This window comes from Puma concolor, chromosome A3, assembly GCF_028749965.1.
Source record: "Puma concolor isolate L17-30 chromosome A3, mPumCon1.1.hap2, whole genome shotgun sequence".
Lineage (NCBI taxonomy): Eukaryota > Metazoa > Chordata > Mammalia > Carnivora > Felidae > Puma > Puma concolor.
Window position 1 is genome coordinate 136,536,469 of NC_141669.1, and position 24,134 is coordinate 136,560,602.

At 46.6% G+C, this 24,134-nt stretch overlaps 1 protein-coding gene across 1 annotated transcript in view; it reads left to right on the plus strand.

The window, feature by feature from the left end:
• Positions 1-24,134, plus strand: part of VAPB (VAMP associated protein B and C) — a 57,337-nt gene that overhangs the window by 20,595 nt on the left and 12,608 nt on the right. Inside the window, exons 2-3 of the mRNA XM_086702576.1 lie at positions 7,417-7,569; positions 20,957-21,060. Of these exons, the coding sequence (XP_086558702.1) occupies positions 7,417-7,569; positions 20,957-21,060 (257 nt within the window). The remainder of the gene's footprint in view (positions 1-7,416; positions 7,570-20,956; positions 21,061-24,134) is intronic.

Here is a 24,134-nt window from a genome sequence, read left to right on the forward strand (position 1 = left end):
AATACAGCTCTTTTTATGCAGAGTGAAAAAAAAGCTGTTTTGGAGCTAATAACTTTAAGTTTATATCTGGAAAGCTGAGACTCGATAGATTATATACCAGTTTGGTATATAAGTTATCTGGCAACAACATACAGTTTGAATTTCAAAGTATTGTAGCTACATCAGGAACATATTACAAAGGAAGGATGTGTATTTCTAACACCAGAATTTCATGAACTCCAGAAAAAGGAAGAAAAGCAATTTATTTGCAAAGCAAAGCATCTTTCTTCATGTATACGTGTGTGTGTGTACACACACTTTATTCATTTATGTGTATACATGTAACATACATAAATATTTCAAAGTCACATTAATATTTCATATCAGAAATGTTGGGAGTGCTACCGAAAGTGAACTGATAGAAAGTCCAAGTCCAAATACTTTTTTCCTCTCTCTTGTTTTTTTTTTTTTGGAAAAAATAAAAAAAACCTTTATTTTTTAAAGCAGTTTCAAGTTCACAGTAAATTTGAGCAGAAGGTATAGAGTTTCCATATACCCCTGGCACCACAGGTACCCAGCCTGCTCAACTATCGGCATCCAGCACACGAGTGATACGTTTGTCAAAACTGATAAACTACATTGGCATGTCATTATCACCCAAAGCCCATAGTCTCCATCAGGGTCCGGGCTCGGTGTTGTACTTTCTGTGGGTTTTGACAAGTCTATATATAGTGATAAGCATCTGCCCTTACAGTGTCACGGATGATAGTTTCACTGCCCTAACTAACCCGCTACTCCCTCTGTTCAGTCCTTCTCCCTGTTCCTGGCAACCACTGATCTCTTAGTTTCCATGTTGTTTCCATAGTTTTGCCTATTCTAGAATGCTATATAATTGAAAACATACAGGGTGAAGTCTTTATAGATTGGCTTCTTTAACTTAGCAATATGCATTTAAGATTCTTCCATGTGTGAATTTTGGTGTGATAGCTCATTTTAGTGCTGAATACTGTTCCATTGTCCGGACGGACTACAGTTTATCCATTCACTTACTGAAAGACATCTTCATTGCTTCCAAGTTTTGACAGTATGAATAAAGCTGCTATGAACATCTACGTGCAGGTTTTTGTGTGGACATGAGTTTTTGACTCTTCTAGTGAAAACCAGGGCATGCAGTTGCTGGATTGTATGGCAGGAATATGTTTAGTTTTTGTAAGAAACAGCCAAGCTGTCTTCCAAAGAGGCTGTACCATTGTTGCATTCCCACCAGCAATGAGTGAGAGTTCCTACTGCTCCACAGCCTGGCCAGCGCTTGGTGATGTCAGCGCTTTACATTTCGGCCCTTCTGATAGGTGTGTATGGATGTGTCACTGTTTGATCATTGTTGTAATTGGCAGTTTCTTTCTTTCTTTCTTTCTTTCTTTCTTTCTTTCTTTCTTTCTTTTCTTTTCTTTTCTTTTCTTTTCTTTTCTTTCTTTCTTTCAATTTGCTGTTCCTTAATGACATGTAGAACATGTTTTTATTTGTATGTTTTTTCCATTTGTTTGTCTTTCCATCTGTAGATCTTTGGTGTGGTATCTGTTCAGATCTTCGGCCCATTTCTCGTGTTGTTCGTTTTCTTGCTGAATTCCCAGAGTTCTTTGTATGTTTGGATGAAGTGTGTCTTCTGCACGTGTTTCCTCCTGGTCTGGCTTGCTCGTCTTCTTACTGTCTCGACACTGCCTGTTGCAAAGCAGGTATTTTTCCTTTTCGTGAAGCCCGGCTCATCAGTGATTTCTCCCATGGGCTGTGCTTCTGTGTCTGAAAAGTCACCGTCAGACCCAAGGCCATCTAGATTTTCTTCTGTGTTGTCTTCTTACAGTTTCTTGCGATGTCTGTATCTGTAGATTGATCTATCCATCTATCCATCTATCTATATGTGTTCTAGTTGAATTGCCAAGTAAAAATGAAATGATACATTTACCCCTTAAAAAATTCCATGTTGCTCTTTACAGATGGGGTGATAAGATGTGCTGGAGGTTACACAGATAAGTAAGGCACAGATGGAGTTTTGAGTTCACTTGGAGCTTTCACTCTTACCTTACACGGTTGTTGGGACCTGAACTCTCAAGTTATCTTTTATAAAAATGGTATTTGCATTTCCTGAAAGGAAGAGTTTTATTGGTCGTTTTTTCTCTGGGTCTCTGAATGAATGAACGAATGATTACAGGAAAGAGGTGCAAATTCTTGTACTGTACATAGATTGGTAAAAGGTTTAAAGATTTAATGGAATACTTTTTCTACAAAATGCTCCTGTGTTTCCTGCTTGATAAGTTTATCCAGACATTTTTGATGAGATTTCCAAATTAAAAAAAACTTGTTTGAAGTTTATTTCTGAGAGAGAGAGAGAGAGAGAGAGACAGAGAGAGAGAGAGACAGAGAGAGCGAGCAGGGGAGGGGCAGAGAGAGGGAGAAAGAGAGTCCCAAGCTGGACTTGAACCCATGAACCCTGAGATCATGACCTGAGCCGAAACCAAGAGTTGGATGCTTAACCGTCTGAGCCACCCAGGTGCCCGATGAAATTTTCAATACTTGGAACCTGACTTCTTACTGTTGAGAAGTTTGCTGGATTGTGACCTCCTTTCCTTGACCTTTAAACAAGCGCTTTATAATTCCAAGGCTCCATTTTTCTAAGACTGAAAAATGAACTGTTTCTCCTTTCACTTTCGATGCCATGCATACTTCTGCTCGCAATGTAGTCTTTGTTGTATTTGCATTCTAAGACAGGTGAGTTCCAGATCTCCTTACTGTCTGAGAATGTACACTTGGGAATGACTGTAAGTCACGCCTTGGTGGATGAAATCGTTTACACTGTGCCAGCTTCATCTAAACACCATTGAGAACGTGTCAGGGAGTCCATACTCACTCGTGAGCATGTCCAGACCCAAGACTTTTCACAGATGACTATACATAATATAGGATGTTAAGATTATTATTCAAATTGTTAAAAAGGGAAAAAATGTTAAAGATCATTCCTGTTTTCTCCCAAATTCTTATTGCTTTATTTATTTGACCTTCATCTCACATTTCAGATCCTTAGTTCCTAGTTTTATATAAACATTATTTGAAATAAAGAATAGAAAACCGGAAAGAAAAATGATTAAAAGTATTTGCTGTGGCCCTAGAGATACCAAATCATTTTTTCATTTTTTGTAAGAAAAAAGTCTAACTTTGGAAGGAGATTTCATTTGTAGGCTTGACTCTGTACTTTATAAGCAATGTTTAAATTCGTTTGGTGATAAATGTGCATGTTGGGACAGTAAAATCCCAGTTTTTACATAATGCTTTAATGGAAATGGCAGTTTTATGAAATGAAAGTGACTAGGAAAAATCTGAATGATGCTCATAAGCCCTTACATCATTTTTATTGAGGTTTTTGTATATTCTAATTCATTAATACAGGGGAAAAGGAGATCACTAACATGGTTTATTTCCTATAATTACTCAAATTGAATATAATTTATTTTCAATAAAATTCTTAGAGTACATTGCCCAGGGTGGGGAGAGGAGGGCTGGCGTGGTTTTACAAAATGTCTGGATTTTTACTCGTGAGACTTCGCTGTTTTAACGATGTTGTTCACTCGCATGTATTTTTGGCATAGTTCCCTCTAGATTTCTACAGATAAAAACCTATGTAAGCCCAAGAAATCCCAAACACTTAAAGGCCCAACATTGAGTGTTGAGAGAGAAATCTGGGTTATTTATTTTATCCTGCTTATTACTATAAATAGGATTTGTCTTTTAATAAGGCTACCTTTTATGTGATTCATATGGGTTGAAACATTTAATAAACTGGGGGAATTTCCAAAAATCATTTAGTGTTTGCAGTTAAATCTGGTTTATTTTGTGGGACACCTAGAAGAAAAGGTCAGTGTAAGGGATAAACAAATACTTAAATTTTGGTGCTCCCTCCCCCACCCCCAACTTCATGAGGTAGGGCACGTAGGAAGAGACGCTACAAACTGAGGCGGAAAGAGTAAATATTCTTAGTTTCATCACAGCGAAATTTTGCCGGCAGCCCTGTGTTCTGCTCAGTATACTTCAGACCACCTTAGGAAAGTCACTCTTTTTTTGGATGAGATTGTGGCCCGTTATGAATTCTTGGCATTCTGACGTGAAGATGCTCCCATGTTCTTGAGACAGAATTTTATTGGAACTAATAACTTCAAGCTTCTGTCCGGAAGATGTGAAGGCCTGATAGTTTTATAAATCACCTTCAAATTGTCGCTGCCTCCCCGCTCCCGGCCCCAGGCTTTATATTTGAAAGCTCACCCCTTTTCGGGTGTGTCCCTGTGTTGACCTGTGTCTTGTCTGTTTTCTCCTCCTTTGGCCCAGCGGCAGCGTCGGGGCGGGAGCCGTGCTCATGTGGAGGTTTTGTGATTGGCAGTCCTGGTAAAGGCCAGGGAATGTGCATATGTGGTGATTATGCCCATGTAGGGGTGTGTGTGTGTGTGTGTGTGTGTGTGTGTGTGTGTGTGTGTGTGTGTATTTAGTTGCTTTCTTAGACCCCAGAAAAGCAGAGTGGCGTTTATTAGCTTTTCTTTTTTCCTTTTATCATTGCTGCAGTGATCTCCACTTTCGGGCAAGCAGAGAGGCCTATTTATGAGGGATGAGACTTTCTCCGTCTTCATCATGAGTCAGATTGTGCGCTTTGTGGGGGGTGGAGCCACAGAGAGCTGCTGCCTCCATAATCCCCCAAACACTGTCTCAGCACCAGGTTTCCTGTTTCTCCCTTGATGCCAAAAACTTGGTGCAAGGATGGAGCGTTGTCAGCATGTGGCTCCCTCTCACTGTAGCTGAAAATCTTAGGCCACAGGGTACCTGCCCTCTTGGGTAAGCTTTTAGTTTTCAGTAAGGAGATGACTGGGGCGTAGTGAGAGGGTCGTTTGTGATGGGGGTCAGGAGGGGAGTTGCACTGGCGAAGGTGTTTTTGCCCACACCTGGCTACAGCTGGTGCTTGACTTCCAGAGGGCCAGAGACATGGCTTATTGGAAAGGTAATCAAATGGAAGAATTCTCTTGAGGCCTTTCATTCTTGAAGGTGTGTCACTGCCCATGGAATGAGCGTAACTTCTAGTATAAGTAGCTACAGACAGTAGATGATCCAGGAGTGTAGTTGATTCTGCTGTAGTGCAACATATGCATGCCTAAAAATCACCGTACTATATAAAGTAGCACGATAAAAACGACACGGGTCACAAGAGGGAAGTGAGGTTAAGTGCACAGCATTCAAAAACTTTGTGGGTCACACACACACACGGATCGGAACCTAATAAGTGAAGTAACATGGTTTTTCACACATTAAATGGGTGGGAAACACATTAATACTTCAGTAAACATGGCACTTCACCTCGAAAAAGACGTGGAGTTTGCCTCTGGAAGCAGCCGTAGGAAGACGTGGTGTTCGTGAGTCGCTGTTCGTTGGGTGGAGGAAGGACGGCAGGTGTAACACCAGGTTCGGGTGGGTGTGGCTGCTAGCCCCCAGGTGAACTGAGGTAGCTGCTAGGGGGTCGAGGTGTGAGTAGGGGTGTATTTTATGTATTTCTAGGCAGCTTGGTTCAGCTGGCTGCAGTTTTCTGTGTTCACATAGCATTTCTTGCAGACAAAATCATGCCTAAGCAAATGTGAAATTTGTTTTATGCTCAGATTGTCTCCCTAATATGCACATCAATCACATTGGAACAAATTCACGTTTTCAAAATAAGCTTTATAGCAGAACTGGCTGTAGTTTATTTGATTTTGGAATTGAGTCCCTTTTTCTTTCTTCCTTTCCATCATTATTGATTTCTTAATTTATATTTAAGTTAAGCCCCTATCGAATTGATTTTTTATACCCTGAGCACTTCTGAAGGAGAGAAAGCAGCCTGAGATTTTAATTTTGCTAGTGCTTATCCACCAGGTAGTTTTCTCCTTGGTGGATATGCTTGCCTGCCTGCCTGCCTGCCTGTCTCTCTGTCTGTCTGTCTAGATAACGACCCTGAGACGTTTACTAGATGCCAGGCACAGTGCCTGGAAATGCAGAACATATTCTGTATTCTGGAATTGAGAAAACTGGTAAGGTATCATCCTGAATCTTCAGGAGCTCAGAGTCTCACAGAATTTTAAAAGGCACAGAAGGCCTTGGTTGGGTCTCCGTAGAGAACAGATGGACCAACATTATGTATTTTCTTGGTTTTCGAGCATAGGAGCACACAGACCTTTCCACCCCATCGCCTAACTTCTTTGCAGACACAGAGATGGGAGTCAAGAGCTTGCTTGGAAGAAACACAAAGATACCCTTGATTTACATGGCGAAAAGGTGGCAATTGAAAAAAGGGTTGAAAAGGACCGAAGAGGTCTCAGAGTCAACCCTCCCACTAGACTCCTTAGTAAACCTAGTGGTCAGGTGTCCATGGTGGAGTGGTGAGTGGTAAATGGGAAAAAAACAGGCTTCAGAGTCATGTGAATGGTAAGATCCCCTTTGGTAGTTCCCCTCTCTGTGCATGTGTGTACGTCCTGTTTGTATCAGCATAGATGATGTGAAAAGATCTCCCGTATTAGTTACCTCGGGGGACAAGGGAAAGCTTATTAACTTCCTCTTTATACATCTTTTATTGTTTGTCTTGTTTTAAGAAGCATGTTTTACTTTTTTAATTAAAAAATCTAATAAAGTAGAAAATGAATAAATAATAATAATAAAGAATATCCTCAGGGCACTGAGCTTTGTTTCAATCTTCCCAGTAGCCCAAGTAGTTATAAACTGAACGTGACGTTTTAGGTGTGGGCTGCCTGGCAGGACTCTGAACTTGCTGTAGCCTAAGACGCCGTTACCTTTCCTGGCAGCAACACCATATTGTTAGGGGGTTCTGTGTTTATGGACCATTAACACCTCACAGTCTTTCCTACATCTGCTACCCTTGGCACACTCTGCCCTCGATAATCATTTTGGACTCCAGTCTGGTCCTTCACATTCTCCTCATTAGAGTTCATCTTACTATCGTGGAAATCAGTATTTAACACAGGTTGGTTAAGAACCGGCCTTGGATTCAGGCTGCCTCGTTCAGATTCTGACCACTTACCGCTAACTAGCGTGAACACTTAGACGGGAAATGCGCGTTCCTGAGCCTCCATTTTCTCGTCTGTAAAGCTGCAGTGACCGTAGCGTGTGATTTCAAGGAGAGCCTGGATGGTAGCACGCTTCCCTAGGTTGCCTGGTGGCGTGGTGAGAACGTGCTGGATTTTAGTTGCTACTGCTGGTGCGTTGACCTCAGTTCCTTTCTCCCATCCAAGAGGGTGAGCTGGTTTGGGATCTTGAATCTTCCCTTGGCCCATTCCATAGCCCTTCCCAGCCCGGAGCATAAATCGGTCAGTCTTCTGAACTTCCCTCACAAGATCTCCAATGTGGCTCTGTCTCATTCCACAGGTCCCTTCACCGATGTCGTCACCACCAACCTGAAGCTTGGCAACCCAACAGACCGAAATGTGTGTTTTAAAGTGAAGACCACGGCACCACGTAGGTACTGTGTGAGACCCAACAGTGGGATCATCGATGCAGGGGCCTCGATTAATGTATCTGGTAAGTCCTGAGGCCGGAGGCCAATAGGGTGGCCTAAAAGTCCCCCTAAAGCCAGCGGGAGTTCTTAAAAGTTTGCCCTTGGTCTAGCAAAACCAGGTGATAGCCGTCTCCCTCAACTGTCCACCCTCTGATTGAAAAGCTTAGTGGGTCCCACTCACCTGTTGGTTTTTCCATAATTAATGCCTCTTTGCTTTAATGCTTACAGCCTTCTGCGCCTCAGTGGTTAGAGCAGAATTAAAGTGGTAACTTCGGACTTGACTTCAGTATGAGTTTGGTTTCCACTCCCTTGCAATTCAATCTGCCCTTTGGCAATAAATAAAAAAGGGCTCAACAAACTTAATTTTACTTTGTGGGGGAACGCTAAATGGAGTTATTTTCTTATTTAGGCTGAATGGTTTCTGACATTAGGCTCATGTCATTCCCGATGATCGGTAACTGCACTTTACTGATTGTGAAAAGCTCGGGGAGATGAGCGCCGAGGAGACTGGAATATATTCAAGGGCATAAGTTTTGTGCGCGTCTGATGGGTGTTTCTTTTCCTGTCTGAGGATGCATATCTTTTCCAAAGTCCAACTTCGGAAAAGATGCTGGTAAAGTGCCCGGATTGAGAATTAAGGAGATGGGAGCGATGGATTTGAGTATAAATGTCTTTTAGAAATGGAATAAACTTGCAGTGAGCGCATCAGAACTTCTGGATCCAGCATGCCTTCTGTCTTTGTGGCGGGGGGTGGTTATCCTGTACGTTGCAGGAGACTTTGTGTCACAGAGGCTTCTGCATCATTAGAGGCTGCTGCTCGTTTGAAATGGGTACCTGACTGGCTCTTTCCACAACAGATTTTGATTGTGATGCATTTGGCTATTCATTTGATACCTAAAAGAAAACAGTTCGCCTCTTTGGAAAGATACAAGGTGTTTCATTATCTGATCATTTCTGCAAACTCTTAACTCCCCACATCCTTTGGTCTTTCTCATTATGGTGCTCCAACGCCAGCTGTCTCTCCCTGTGTGCTTCTCTCTGAGGCTGCAAGACCTGATCTGGACTCTTGAATTGGGTTGTTATCCAGGAAGTCAGGAGGGTGAGAGCCAGGTTTTATCGAGGGTCTCCTTTGTGCTGGGCCAGCACACACGTTATCTCACATAGTTTCTGTTGTCTGCCCTGTGAGGAATGCATCATTACCTGCCTTGTACTGAGAAAGAGACCAGTGGCTGTAGGCTCATGAAGCTAGCAAGGGACAGAGCCAAGGTGTGGATCATTCTGTCTGGCTCTGCAGCCCAGACTGGACTTGAGCATGCTGGGGAAAGGAAGGGGTCTGAGATGTTGGCATTTCTGTACCCCTTGGATCCATATGGTTTCAGTTGGTCTGTTGAAATCCAGGGTAGCTGAAATCTTTTATTCCTTTTTATTGACTGACTTTTTTCCTCTTCATTTCTTTGCCCGTATCAGATTTGAGCCAGGTTGTCAGTAGATGAGAATTACCAATTTTCACAGTAAATAAGGGGGCAGCAACATGGTTTCTCAATAAAATAGCCTCAACGGGTGGTTGTACAGCGTAGGTGTGCTTTCCAGTATTAAATATAAGTGTGTGTGTGTGTGTGTGTGTGTGTGTGTGTGTGTGTGTGTGTGTGTATTTCAGAAAGAGTCCTCCTTCCCCCATCACAGGAATGTTTTTTAGAGTGATAACCCTGGGCATTTGTTTTGATTTAAAATTACCTGCTTAAGGAAAACCCAAGATTCTGTGGTCGTGGGCTTTCTCTTGCACACAAGAAGGTAAGGTATGGAGAGTGGGTGTGATTATCTAGCGTCACGTGGGTGATTAGTGGCACAGTTGGTGTTCGAAACCAGCCTCGCTCCTGATTCGGTGACGCTTCTGTGATGGGCAGCTGCCTCCACAGCGTCGTCATGGGTTCTCAACACGGAATGTATCTGGGGGGACGTTACTGAGTCCTGAAATCCCCATGTGTCTGCAGGCCTTACTCCTAGATGAATCAAGATGATGTCCGCACACGAGAAAGGGCTCCCTTGTTTTTGTTCGGTGTGTGTTTATTCAGTGCTTGAGGTGCCCGTGGGTGAAAGCAGATGTCATCGCATCTCTGGGTCGGCGTCTCCAGTTGGCAAAGGAGGCTTGGGCCGTCCGCTGCAGTTTTGTGTGTTGAGGAGCCATTGTGTCATCTATCGCACCTTCGTATCTTGAGGTGAAAAGCCCTGGGCTCCTCCAGGGTCCTCTTAAAATGCAGCTATATGATGACACCTCAGTGAGTACCTAGAGTTTCTGGGTTCCTTTGGGAGAGGAACCATCCTCGGGACCAGAAAGACCCCTGCGGACAGGCAGTGCAGAGTGTCCAAAGGCCCGCCTTCCCTTTTCCCCAGGTGTGCACATGGCCGGGCTTGGTGCCACCCGCTCTCTTCAAAGCTCACTAGATTTGGGAGCTGGGAACCTGAGCAGAAAGCGTGGCGGTGCTGTTTAGCCTGTTGGCTGATCTTTGGCTGCTCCACTCCTGTCTCTAGTTGGTAATTTTCTCATTGGTAAAACGGAAGGACTAGTATCTATCGCACAGAGTGTTTCCCAGGGCTGTGTTAACTGAGTGCATGGTGCGAGAGTGTGATGGCATTATCTTCCCCCTAGTTTTGATGACAACTGGCTGGTTTTTGTTGAAGGGGGATTGTACCTATTTGAATGATACCTTTTTAGAAATAAATTCATTCCATACGTTTTATTAATTAATGGAGTTTTTCTAATTTTCAGAAGAGAGACGTGTTTTTTTTCTTTCTATGGTACGCATTTGTCTTCTAGTGAAATCTCAGATATAGTCTTTAGAAAGGTGGTCGTCACATCAGCTTCAAACATTACTACCAGTATTGCCCCGTGTACCACACGGAGTGTCACAGCACGCCTGGAGAGGGCATGCCTAGTGCAAGATTTCTCTCCCATTTCTGAAAACTCTTGGCATGCGCTCTTAGGGAAGGTTATAAATCATTCTTTGAGAGAGTGGGGCGGGAAGGAAAGAGGAGGAGGAGGAGGATGTCCACCCAGGTAGCTGGCCAGAGGGAGCGAGGTTTTGAAGGCACACAAATCAGGGCTGTATCGGGGGAGGAGGCGAGACTTTGTAGTTGTCAGATGTCTTCCCAACACACCCTGTGAAGCTCTTCTCAGCTTTCAGGTAGGCTGGATACTCAAGGAAGCTTACACTGTGCGTCAGAACTCCACACTCTGACCTATCACGTTATTGTCTTCAGAAGATGGCAAATTACTTATTGAGTCCTGAAAAAATAACAGTTCTGTTTTATAAACCTAGGTGGGAAAGTAATGGTTGGAAACAGGCATAACAAATATTTTGGAATGTGTTGGAAACACACATAACAGATGTGTGGATTTCTCAAAGGGATGATCTGTGGTCTGGTCACCTGGGTCTAGGGTGGGAGTCCTTTTCTTTGTCCTTCTGTAGATGCTCGTCTCAGCCCATTCTTCTCGAGGCCCGTTCTGGGATCTGTGCCTGCCGGACGAGGCAGTGTGGCAGGCGAGGGGTGCGGAGAGCTTTCTGTTGGCGTGAATTGGCCCCGAGTGCCGTGGTTTTGGCCCTTGCTCCTCGATACACACCATCTACTAGAGATGGTTTTGAATTATTCAAATCTGGACCTCAGCAAAATAGCTACACTTAAATGGAGATTGCAGAAGAGGAGATTGGATTTTTTTTCCCCCCCTGAGATTTTAAATGCAAGGAAAATAGAACTTTTTGAATTAATGAATTGTTTGAAGCAGTGGGGGGTCTCCCCATTTGTTCTAGCTTTACAAAATTAAATCTATTTTCTGAACTGTCTGGTGGGAAAATATTTTTAAGGGAGATAATTTCTGAAAATGTCTTTGTGGTAAGCTGTTAGTGGTTGTGAATTTTTTTTTTAATACTGCAGTTTAATAATGAGGGAGTTTTCCATTAATATTCCAAACCATGTTTGCCAGCGGATACAGCAGGTGAAGTGGTAAAATTATGGGCCCATCAAAAATACTTATGCTTCCTGTAATATGATATTAAGTTTAATATTTTTATAACCTTCACTGAATTCTAATTCCACTAAAGTAGCGAGCATGCTTCCATTTGCAGTTCAATTATGCACATTGGTTGCCTTTGTACCAAGCAAATTAGAAATGCAAAATATCTGTGGGGGGGGGGGCGGTTGGAAAGAGTCATTAAAGATACCAATATTTAGGTACAGATACACTTTACTAAGTGTACCCTGGGAATTGAAAATGGATTAAAGACAAACAGAAATTTAGTGTCTGCATCTGTATTTTAAATTAAAATTCAAAGAATTAAGGAGCAGTATTCACTCCTGACATATAGCCCTTTTCAGCACTTATTTCAATCACATTTTAAAGCATAAAGTTCTTCCAGTAAAATCCTAAGGAGGGAGAGAGAATGAATATCAGCAACTCTTCTTGGATGGAAACATTGGTCAATTAATGTAATTGGGTAGTATTGCCATTGATAATTAATCCTTTTAAGGTTTTGCTGACTCAGTTTCACGGGGCTGCTTGCTTGCCCTGGACCAGTCAACCTTGGGCTGCGGCTTTTAGGTGATTAGCACCAGCATATAAGTGCACTGCCCTTAGAGAGAGAAGTCAGCCATTCATCTGTCAAGTGCTGATAGTAGGAGCTAAATTTGGGGGGTTTGGGCATCTTAACAGCAGCATTCTTCTTCGTTTGATCACTTGCTTTGGAAGTCTCTGATAAGCGAACTCTTTTATAAATGGTTTTCATGAACCAAGTTTATTGCTCTCAGATAAGAACAGCTCACATTTATACTTAAAAGATGTCTTTAATCTTTTTCACCAGATGAGAGATTCTGGTGTTTTACAAAAGGAAATAAACAAAAATTCAGCCTAATTATGTTTTTTAAGATTTGTTTTTCAAAGTTTACTGTAATATTGAAGTTTCTTAAGAAGAATCCTGTGTTTCTCTTTTTAGGAGTATGACACGATTTATTTATTCTTTACATTTTCAAAGAGCAGGATCAAGAGGACCTGTCAGGGACACTGAGTCTGCCTCACTTCGTGGAAGGCAGCTTCAGCTTTCTGCAGAGTCACTGAGGAGCAAAAAATTAACGAGCAGCCAAAAGTAACGTTCTTTTTACTCATGATAGTTTCTTGGATATTTATACCCTTGAGCGCCTCGACTGGACTCTCTTGTTTACTCTTACTTTAAACTCGCCGTTAGCCTTGTCCTCGTGTTCAGCCCATCACAGGCTGGAATGAGGTCAGAGGGCTTTGGGAAGTGGCCACAGTGAAGGGCTGGACAGGAATACCACAAAGAGCAAGTGGGGAAGAGGATTGGAGACCACAGCCGGGATCTGGGATTACTTAAGCTTCAGGGCAGACCGTTCTCCATATTTCACTTAATCCATCTCAGGAGCCATAGCTTCTAGGTCTTTCCCAGATTGTGTATGATGGGTGTTCGTAATCTCCAGAGTAATCATGAAAAGGCTATGTCGTATTCCGTCGTGAAGTATTATAGGAGACAGGAAAGCATGTTGGAGTTTGTAAAACCATGTGTATTTTAAAGGATATTTGTAAAAAAGAGTGAATGAGCCCTGTGTTTTGGCCAGTGCCTGCATCTGGCACATCTCATCTTCTAGTGACGCCGAGGTACATTTGTACTAGTCTCTGCACAAATAAATTAACGAGACAATGGGAGTTTGTTATCTAAGATGCGCTGTGCTGAGTTGGAAAATCCTATAGAGAACACAGAGACAATTCAGTGTTAACTTATTTATAAATAGATAAAATTATTTGTCTGCTAGATTCCTAGTTCCATCAGTAGTTCCATCCTATCTGTGGATAGGCAGAGTCCCAGAAAGCAGTTATGGTTTCAACACTTTGAGAATCCTAACAGAAGGATACATTGACTCATGATAAGGGTGCTTAAGTCTCTTAAGCTGATCGTGAGCTCTGACTTGTTTCTGATTAGCTTAGAAAAGCAGAGCGGTGACCACTTTACTACGCCACAAATGCGGTTTGGGAGAGAATAGCCTTGTTTGTGTACAGGTGATACGAAAGGAGGGAGAGAGGGAGAAGGAGAGGCGATGGGGAGATTGGAAACTATGTCCTAACCCATGGGTACGAGGGTGACTGGCTCCGGGAGGTAGAAGAGATGGGAAGCCAGACGGTTGAGGGTTGAAAAGGGCTTTCTCTCTTCGTGCTGCCCCAATGAGGTTTCTAGAGGGAACGTGATTCAGGTGTGCTTTGAATGTTGGAAGGGAAGAAGGTGCACACCCGGAGCGTGAGACACCGGAACAGGGAGTCCTGCTCCCGGTCTGATTGGGTAGAGGGGCAGACGCGTGGGAAGGAGCTTAGGCATCTTCACGTCAACAATGTCCACTGGTAGGATAAGGTTCCCAAATAAGAATGAGGGTGTGAGATAGCATTCTGGTGGCAGCCCCAGTGTTAGGCGATGTATCGAACATGCGTTCTCGGGGTGTGGTCCCTGGGCCGGCAGAATCAGTACCATGTTGGAAACGCACGTTCACGGCCCCACCCCAAGTCCGTTGAATCAGAAGCTCTGGAGGTGGGGTCCTGCCACCTGTGTTGTAACAAGAACTCCAGGTGATTCTGATGTATGCTGAACCTTGAGACCCCCTCATTGCCAAGTCAGATTAGTGGGTTCAGCCCTGGCACGTTGGTGTATTGAGGTGTGAGTAGGGCAGGAAGACCCAGAGAGACATGCCAGGTGCGGCCAACGTGATAAGAAGAGGCTTGGGTCATGACAGAGCACCCTGTGTGGGTGTGGGCACATGGCCAACACACGTGCATCCGTGTTGTGGGTTCAGACCAGGAAATCTGAGGAGACCGGGAGGAGTTGAACTGATTGTCTCTTACTTGGGAGAGAGGGTTGTTCTGTAGGAGGGTTTTGGTCTGAGGAATATGGTGAGGGTGAGTAGGGTGTGTAGGGGGGAGATTACATTTGTAGGGTTATAGGGGCTGTGCAGGGTGACTTGATTTGGAAGAGAAACTGGGAGGAAGGGAGAAGATCTCTTAGGTGGAGAAATCTAGATGTCCGTGGAGGCCTGAGCTGAGATTTGGTCACATAAATGAGGAGAGAGACATCTTGATGGTAAGATGATGAGATCAGGGGTGCCTGGGTGGCTTAGGCGGTTGAGCGTCTGACTCTTGGTTTCAGGTCGGGTCATGATGGCAGTGAGGACGGAGCCTGCTTGGGATTCATTCATCCTCTCTCTCTCTCTCTCTCTTTCTCTCTTTCTGTCCCTCTCTGCCCCTCTTCCCCGCTTGCACTCTTCTCTCTCTAAAGTAAAAAAGAAAAAAAGAAAAAAGAAAAGATTCTGAGATTAAAAAATAATAAAGCATGTGCCGTGGTGCTTGCAAGACTTTCATTCGCTTGCTCTGTTCGCACCGTGATGCAGACGAAAGTGAATGTGTAACTTGCCTGGCTTCTCCCGGGAAGCTTTTGTCCTGTGCTCAGTCAGCTCGTCACTTCTCTGAGGGGTGTGTGTGGTAAGTGGCATATATTCTGCATTTCTTCTCTTCTGAAGAAAGTCTGATCTTACTGACCCTCTCTTTTATGACCCCCGAAGGCCCTTTCCCAGCAGGACCCCGCTTTTGCCATCTGTGACACGGCCGACATTGTTTCATAAAGCGTTAATGTTGGTGAATGGTGAGCGGTCTCCTGGTAACCGGCTTCTTTTTAATGTAGTATCAGCACATACATTTTAAAAGTAGGATAGATGGTTCGTTTAAGAGGGTTTTATCATCAGTGTCTCCGATGTTCAAGTGAAATAAATTAAGTTAATGGGAAGCTCTTTTATAGCCTGTCACGGAAAAAAGTACATAATTCCTGTCACCATTTGCATGTATGGAGCTGAAAGAACAAACGATTAACAACATTTATTCTGTCATGTTCTCATAAAGTTCCAGCTAATAGGGAACAGCAAATTGAACCGGGCAGGACATGGTGGTAGCTGAGAAATACAAACTTTCTGGCGTGAGTTGGGGGCGGTGGTGGACAGGCTGTGGGTTCTGGGCACAGCGAGGGTTCACGAAGCTTCTCGAGGTCTGGGTGGACACTTGCTGTCCTCTCCAGCTGCTGATTGCGAACCCACGAGGAAAGGAGAGCTGGTCGGTGGCAGGTGGAAGGGGGACCGTTGCCGGGGGGGAGGGGCTGAGCGCCGCTTGGACCCCGAGTCTCCTGGAGGCCCGCCAGCAGGCCGTGGTTTTCACTCACGGTGTCGCGCTTCCAGCTCGCTGGCCTCGCTAGCGCGTGGGGCACGTGTGTTTCCATTTCACGAGTCCCACCCTTCGGAGGGGTCATCTGGCCTGCCACCTGCGGCTGTCTCCCTGTGCTCTTTCGAGGTGATTTGCTCACCGCCTGTCCCCGCTGCGTTTGTTGTCTCGTTCGTGTTGAACTCGGGTCCGAACGTCAGGGATACCTCGTAGCGCTTCTTTCAGACCGCACCGTGGCAGCCTGGGAGGTAGGATGTTCTCTAGGCCTGCGGTTGTGCTGGTGACGTCTGTGACGTCTGAGGGTGGCAGGGGATCTCCGCACCCTTCCGCAGAGGTGGAGCGAGCAGCCGCGAGGAGGTTTGGTTAGCGGAGCACGGGGGGCCCCGGACCCCTTCCCGTGGTGGGTGTGCTCGCGTGGGCGCTCCTGTCTTCACCCAAGGCCTGGGTACGTGCTGGAGCTCACGGCTCGGTTTGTGTGAAGTGACTTTCTCTTGTATGTATTTACTTTTAAGTAATCTCTACACCCAGCCTGGGGCTCGAACTCACAACCTGGAGATCAGGACTCGCATGCTCCGCCCGCTGAGCCAGCCAGGCACCCGGGTTGCTTCTCTCTTTTAAACCGCACTTTCTCCCAAGAGGCACGACACAAAGCTGCCGGTGCCTCACTGGAATGATTTAGCCAGATCATTTTCCTGCTGGAGGGGCACGTGAGGCAGCTTGTTAGGAATAATGGCACTCAGCCTTTTGGTCTCAAGACTCTTTTATACTCCTAGGAACTGAAGACCCAAAGAACTTTCATTTGTGGGTTGTATCAGTATTTATCATATTATACATTGAAGTGAGACATTTTAAGCGTACTCATTCATTTAATAACATTAGTAAGTCACTTACATGCCAACAGTGACATTTTCAATGAAAAATAACTTCAAAAATTTAGTGAAAAGCCTGGCATTATCCGGCATGTTTTGTAACTCTCCTTCATGTCTGGCTCGGTAGAGGGCGGGCTGAACTCTCCCATCTGCTTTTGCAGTTAGTGTGTTACAGCGTGTTGTTCTGGCGAATGTATGTGAAGAGAAACCACTTTACACACATGTGTGGTTCAGGAAGGGAGGAGTATCTTCAGCAGCCTTTCCAGATAATTCTGGACATTGTGCTTTTAATACTACACCAAAACTTGACAAGGGGCACTTTTCTTCAAGTTTGGTATAGTGTGGCATCTGAAGCCATGTCAGTGAGCTACTTGAACTTTGCTTCACTAAAATGTGTTGGTCTCTCCTTGCACTTGGAATGGGCTTTTGAATGCCGAATATCAGCAGAGTCATGCAGATCTTCCAAATGCTGACATACTTCATGACACAGCATCAAAAAGTTGCTGATCTCATCAGAAAAGTCTTGAAGTATTTGGGAAACTGAGCTCTTGATGGCAGATACCAGCTTTCCAAGAGCCTCATCTTTGGTACAAAGCTTGGATTTTCTCGTTGGCACCAGCTATTGAAAGTCGTTTTCCTTGAAGGGACAGGCACGCTTCGTTTTCGAGACGATGTCTGCCGTCCAGCCAGGTCTGCGTGGCCGTGGCTTTTCTGTCGATTGTTCTTTCGAGAAAGTGGTGTTCCGTGAGAAAGTCCTAGCTCTGCTCACGACCCAGACAGTTGTACAGCCGCTTTCCTGGGACAGCAGGTGCCGTGCGCGCATTCGCATTTCATTGCGCCGAGTGTTCGGATGTGTCGTCAGGGGTCGAGGTTTAGTAAAATTAGTGATGGTTATGGCTTCGTCCAGGATATTAATAAGTGAAAATGGCCTTTAAAAAACCCTGCCGGTGTGCAGGACACCTGACACGGAGACCCCGCCCCGTGCTGCTTCTGCTCTGCTTTTTGGCCGGCCGGCCCTGCGGATCTCAGCATCCCCGCACCGGCACGGGGACGAACGTCTTGGGATTACCACGACCACGCCGTTGACCTGCTGGATCACCTCTTGGGTTGGGTGGTGGTGGTGGGGGGGGGGGGGGGGGCTTCGGTCTGTGGAAGTGCTTTGAGCAGCCGGGTGTGGAATCTGACTCTGGAAGCGAGGCCAGTGTTGGCATGCCGGCCGTGGGGTCCGAGGGAGACCAGTCAGCCTTTCTCAGCCCTTGTCTGGGGGGAAGCACGGGCTTGTTGGGTGGGTTGTCGCGAGGACCAAATGGGAGAAGTAATGAAAGCGTGCCTTCTGCGGTGCCTGGTAGGGAGTAGGCACCGGCGCGGCCGTCTTTCTTTCCTTCCTGGGACCTTGTGACGCCACCGGAGCGGTGGGGGCGGGGAGGTGGAAAGGTCAGTCTTGCCCTAGCGCAGGCCTAGAATCCACATGTGGGTCTCTTGGCTCTTACTTCTCACTTGCCCTGTTTCCAGGATTGGGGACAAGAAGGAAAGGGAACAGCAGGTCTCTCTGAGGCTGTTTGTGGGTGGAAGGGCATTCTCAGGTTCTCTGGACCCGTCTGTCCGTTGTGTACATGTGATCCACCGTAGCTTGAACTAAAAGGCCAGCTTCTCTGAGGTGAGCAGTGTCTTCTGATTGCTGTCGTCTCCTGAGCACTGGGGGCTCTTTACAGATCATTCTGGTTCAGCCTCATCGGTCTCCACGGTGGAGGACGATGGGGGGCCGTTCACAGCTGAGAAAGTGCCGTCTCAAGGGCGAGGCAGTTTTTGCTCCTGGAGCCTGTGAGCTGCTGGAAATCTGAGTGTGGTCTAGGACACAGTTCTCTCCCTTCCTGTCCTGACAGAATAGCAAAGCATGACATTGTCACAGCCAAGTGAAACCGTAAATTCTCAAAACCTGATTCACATTACTTTTTAACAATGAACATCTGACAGTAGTTTGCAGACTGACCCAGCTTCAAAAAAGGTTGACAGCCCCCGTCCAAGAAGGATGACGGTACCTGTGGAGACATTGGCTCCTTAGTTTATAATGTGGGTTTTCCTCATTGTGGTCTTGGGGGTGGAAAAAGCATGATGGGAACTGAACTTTGAAAAGAAGAGTCTGTGCTGTTGACCCGTTGGTCTGGTCACTTGTCCCTTAGGTTAAATGTCAAGCCCACGTGTGGACTGACCCCCCAGGTCTGTCCTCAGGAGAGCTCTTGCCGGCTCAGTGGTGCCAGGGTGGGAGTTAGCTGCATCCGGGCCCAAAGCCACCAGTGAGGACTGCTCTTTCGGGAGGGAACCGTGCGCCTACACCTCAGTGGCCTGTGTTTTAAGTGACCTTTTGTTCTCCCCGCTGATGGTCATGCTGAATTTGGGGTACTCGGGACAACTTTGTTGGCTCTAGACTTGATGTCGTGTGTGCATAAGCCCTGACTTTTAAAAAGGTTTGCACGTTTATCGATTTTTGTCCTGAAGAAGTTTCCCGGTAACGCCTCCTGTCGCTCAGAGCACTCAGATGGGTGATGCAGGCCACGGGACCGCCCGGGTGACCGCCCGTACGGAAGCGTTTGAACGTGCCGTGCTGTCAGACTGCAGTGGACTTTCTGTGTCCCCAAGAGGGAGGGGACTCTGCCTCCGCAGCCTGAATGGCCGAGCTGTTTGCGTTTCTCCTGTCCATCGCGGTCCTTCGCGAGGTCCGTGGCGGTGCTCCTGGGGTGCAGAGTGTGCGTCTGCCTCATGTTGGAGCGACCGGTGTGGCCGAAGGGGGTGCTGGCTTGCACTTGGCTCCTCGGAGAAGTTGGGCCGCTTCCTGGCACCGTGGCTTTGAGGAAGTCGCTTCCGTGTGTTGCTCATCATTTGTAAGCTAGGGTGGAGGACGCGGGCCCCCTCTCGGGCTGCAGGGGCGGTTTAGAGGGGGGCTCAGAGGCAGGAGGACACTGGGGAGCGTTGCGCGGCAGAGGTGCGGGTGGAGAACGACGCGGCTTGAGCCCTTAGTGGGCGGGGACTCGGTTGCTGGCGGATGCCCGCCCGCTCTGAGCATCCGCTCCTTCGCGCTGTGACCTCGGGCGAGTCGGTTAACCTTTCTGTGCTTCGGTTTTTTCGCCTGCAACGGGCATTAAAATAACTTCCGGAGCAGTACCTACCTCGCAAAGACTAAATGAGCTAATAGTAGACCTGAAGTACAGCCCGGTTCCTGCACGTGGGAGATGCCGAGTCCACGTCGGCTCTTAGCATGGTCGGGACGCCTTTTCCTGCGTGTGAAGACGTTGTGTGTCAGAGAACTTAGCCAGGTGTGTGCTTTGGCCAGAGCCTTGTAGCAGATGCCGTATTTTAAAGCAGCTACTATTTGGGGTGCCTGGGTGGCTCTGTCGGTTAAGCATCTGACTTCGTCTCTGCTCATGATCTCACGGCTCATGGGTTCGAGCCCCGCGTCGGGCTCTGTGCTGTCAGAGCCTGTTTGGGATTCTGCGTCTCCCTCCCTCGCTCACGTTCTGTCTCTCTGTCTCCCTGTCTCTCAAAAATAAACATAAAAGAAAAATTAAAACAAAAATAAAGCTGCCACCATTTAACGAGGGTGGGTTCTAAGGAAGCCAGTGGGAACGGGAAGGGGCCTCCTCAGTGCAGTGGGCGTGACTTAGCCAAGGGAGCCTTTCTGGGAGGCCCCTCCAGGTTTGGGGAGAAAATGTGGGCTGTACCCAGGTGGTGTTTTCCCCTCGCTGAGAGTGTGCAGGCTGTGAACATTTCCTAACGTCCTATAGGCAAAATCGTATTTGAAGCACTCCCTTGAATGTCTTATATGGGAAATGGGACAGAGAAAAGCTAAAACTAAACAGTCACTTAAATGTCTCGGATTATCGTTTTACTTCCTGAAGAGATTGTTTGGGCGTGTTCTCTGGAGCACACCCGGCAAGTGCTGTTTCCGCCCGGTTTACCTGTCCCGCCAGGGCTGTGGCAGACGTGGCGTCAGGCGCACGGTGGTGAAAGGGCGGCTGGGGATCGGGGGGCCTGAATCCTCCGCCCCAGTCAGCTCTGCCACCACCTGCTGTCTGGCGTGGGGCAAGGCCCCCGGCCTTTCTGGACCTCAGGCTTGAGCCCTGAAAAGCCGAGAAGACGCTGGTCGTCTTGCCCTGCTTAACCTCACCTGGGCGTTAGGAGGCTCGGGCGAGAGCCCTGGTAAGCTGCTGTACGACCAGAATACGAGTTTGAACGTGACAAATGGCTGCTGATAACCAAGCTCTGACCCTCCTAATGAAATATTTTCTTTCCCAGTGATGTTACAGCCTTTCGATTATGATCCCAATGAGAAAAGTAAACACAAGTTTATGGTTCAGTCTATGTTTGCTCCAACTGACACTTCTGATATGGAAGCAGTAGTAAGTACTGAATGCTTCTTACTTGTTTGTTGTTTTTTTTTTTTTAGTAATTAAAAGAAAATGATTAGGTACAGAAGTTTGGGTGCATGCATTTCAAAATGTGTCAACATTGTTTTTAACGGGGAGTGTTGTTTTCAAGGAGGTTTGTACTTTGACTACCTTTGTGGTTTTTCTCAAACTTTGATTTTCACATTTTATGTAACTTTCCAGAATACTCTTCTGACTTTCATATCCGTTAGCTTCAGCACTTCCTTGCTCTGATGGATGGTATCTTAAATGTTTGAGGATTCCCTCCCCTTTTTGTGTCTCCCCTCCCATCCCCCACAGAAAAGGATACCTCTCATTATACGGGATGTTTCTTACCGTGTCCTCCCCATCACTCCCCCGAGAACCCAGAGGGACGTGAGAGAGTGGGATGCTAAATGTCCTTCGATGCTTAAGGGTTTAGTTTTTGCTTGTTTCTGGTAAGCATGGATTTCCCCCCTGCCTCCCTCGTTTCCCTCATTTTATTTTTCTCTGCTTCAATACGTGTTAAACTGTCTCTAATTTTGGTAAAAATAAGATGGCTTTGTTTTTATAAAACAAATAAGTGATACTATATTATTGGTTTTTCTGGAAAAAGATTATAATGGGAATTCTCCTGAAAATAGGCTCCTTACACATTTAAATGAATCAGCAGGCATTCTGATGCCACGGGAATCATGTGTGGATAACCTCCTGGGCCACCGCCCCAGCTAGGCCGGACTGGCCAGTCCTCACGGATGGGAGAGAAGGGCAGGGTTCTCTCAACGTTTCCATCACTTTCCAGCTCGCCGGCCCAGGCTAGGAGACTGGTCGCCTGAGGTGTGCCTGCAGACGTGAGACTGCGGTGGCTCACACGGCACTGTGGTTTTTCTCTTTCAAAACTCTGTGCCGAGGGCTTTTTATGCACAGCTTCCCGCCTCGTCCCAGTGTCACCGCTCGGCCTTTTCGGTCAGTCTTAGAAAAGCATTACTGGCCATCTCGGTGGATGTTCACGTTTGGGGCAGGAAATAAAGGGGAAGCCAGATACTTTGAGGTTCGAGAGAGATCGGTGATAATAGGCGATCTTCCCCTTTTCCTAAGAATGATTATTGGGGCATTTGCTACTTTCTCTTCTGTTTCCCACAACGTGATGTGTCACTTCACGTTGATTTGTGTGAGCGAGGAGATACACGGCAGATGGGACACTGGGGACTCCCAAGAGTGCGTTCTGCTTGGCTTTGGCTGCATGGCTCAGAGACCAGAGCGTGGGCTTGGGCGTCTGTGGTGTGGAGCTGAGTCCTGCCTTTTCCTACCGTTGTGGCTGCGGGCAGTTTTCATTAACTCTCCCTAGGGTCTGGTCACCTGTAAAAGGGGGCTAAAAACCCAAGTGACTCCGTTGCCGTGGGACCCAGCGTGCTGTGTGTCTCCGACACCGGGCACGGAGTCCAGAGTTGCCGTGTCTGAGGGCCGTCGTAGGCCAGGCCCCCGTTTCGCTCCCTTTAGGATGATTTTTATAAGAGTTAAAAATTCTTCTAGGGAATGTCCATTGTAGGAAGCTGTGGAAATACACACGTAAGCAAAAATAAAACCAAAAGTAACTAAAACTAAAAGATTTGTTTATGCTCGACCTAACCACTGTTTTTGAGAGCCTTGTGCCATTTCTTTAAACTATTTTTTTGTGTGTGGTTTGATGTACAGGAAGTAGAAAAAATTATATCGTGACTACTCACATAAACTTTGCCTAGATTTACCACCTAACACTTGGCCACATTTGCTTCATTTCTGTTGTAGACTTTTTTTCGCTGAACCGCTTGGTTGTAAGACGCAGGCTTCACGACTCTTCGGTCGTGCGTGCTTCAGGGCAGGGACAGTGCTCTGGCGTAGCCACAGCACTGTCCCCCTGGCTGAGAAAATTGGCGTTCATTCAGTCACATTATCTAGCAGAAAGACCCTGATGCAGCATTTTCCAGTTACTCCAGACTGGCCTTGAGTTGTTGTTAGTCTAGTAGAGTACTCTCAACCTTTTTTGTTTTCGTGGCTTTGCAGTTTTTAGAGTCCAGGCCAGTTAGCTTGTTGTACGCCCCACATTCTGGACTTGTTCGGTTATTTCCTCACGATCACATTCAGGTTAAATGCGTTTTGGCAAGAATATGCCGTAAGTAACGTCCTGTATGCACCGTGCCAGAAGGCACGGAGTACTGGCTCGTCCCTCCCTTGGTTACGATGGTGAGGTGACTGCCAACGTTCCCCGGTCCAAGCGCAGTTGCCCCTTGGGGAATAGGTAATCTGTGATACCCTTGAGTAATCAGGTACTTGGAGACCATGTGAACGTCCTGCTCGCCAGCAGTCTCGCCCTCACCCGGTGGTTGTAGCGTCCAGCGGTGATCCTTGCTTGATGCTCTTTTGACACACGCATGCACACACACGCACACACACGTGTGCTCGTGTGTGCGTACAGAGGAACAAACTTCAGATCTTGTTTCTAGCTTCTTCACTTAGCGTTCGGTGCAAGCAAACACTCTTTGGTAGCATTTGAATGGCGTGCGGTTCCACTGAATGGACCTGCCCCGATGCATCTGGCCGCTCTGATGTTTGGCGCGTTCCTGGCTCTTGCGACCACGGTTGCTCTGGCTGCCTCCTGCATGGTCCCGGGGGAGGGGGGAGTATTGTAAACTTCCTGCCGTGCTGGTCTGCACTTCTCAGCATGCCCTGGGATTCCTGTCCTCACTGCCAGAAGGAGGGGGATTGAGCCAGGAGCACATCATCCCAGAGCATGGATCTGATTTAGCCGGCAAGTTGTTCCCGCCAGCAGGCTGGAGGGAGTGGGGGGGCCACCCGGACACTGGCTTGCTAGCTGTGCCCCATTGGTAGTGGGCAGTGTGGTTCTGAATCCACTCCCAGGTAGTGTACGTTTCCTCTCTCTAAGAAGGGCGTATCCCGCAAAGTCCGTTTTATTTTCCTAAGGAGAGCCAAAGTTGCCTCTGGTCCTTCGGACATAATTTAGACAATTCCTCTTCCTCCGGTGATGGTCAGTCGTCTCTGTTCCATGTGCTTCCCATAGACTAGCAGCA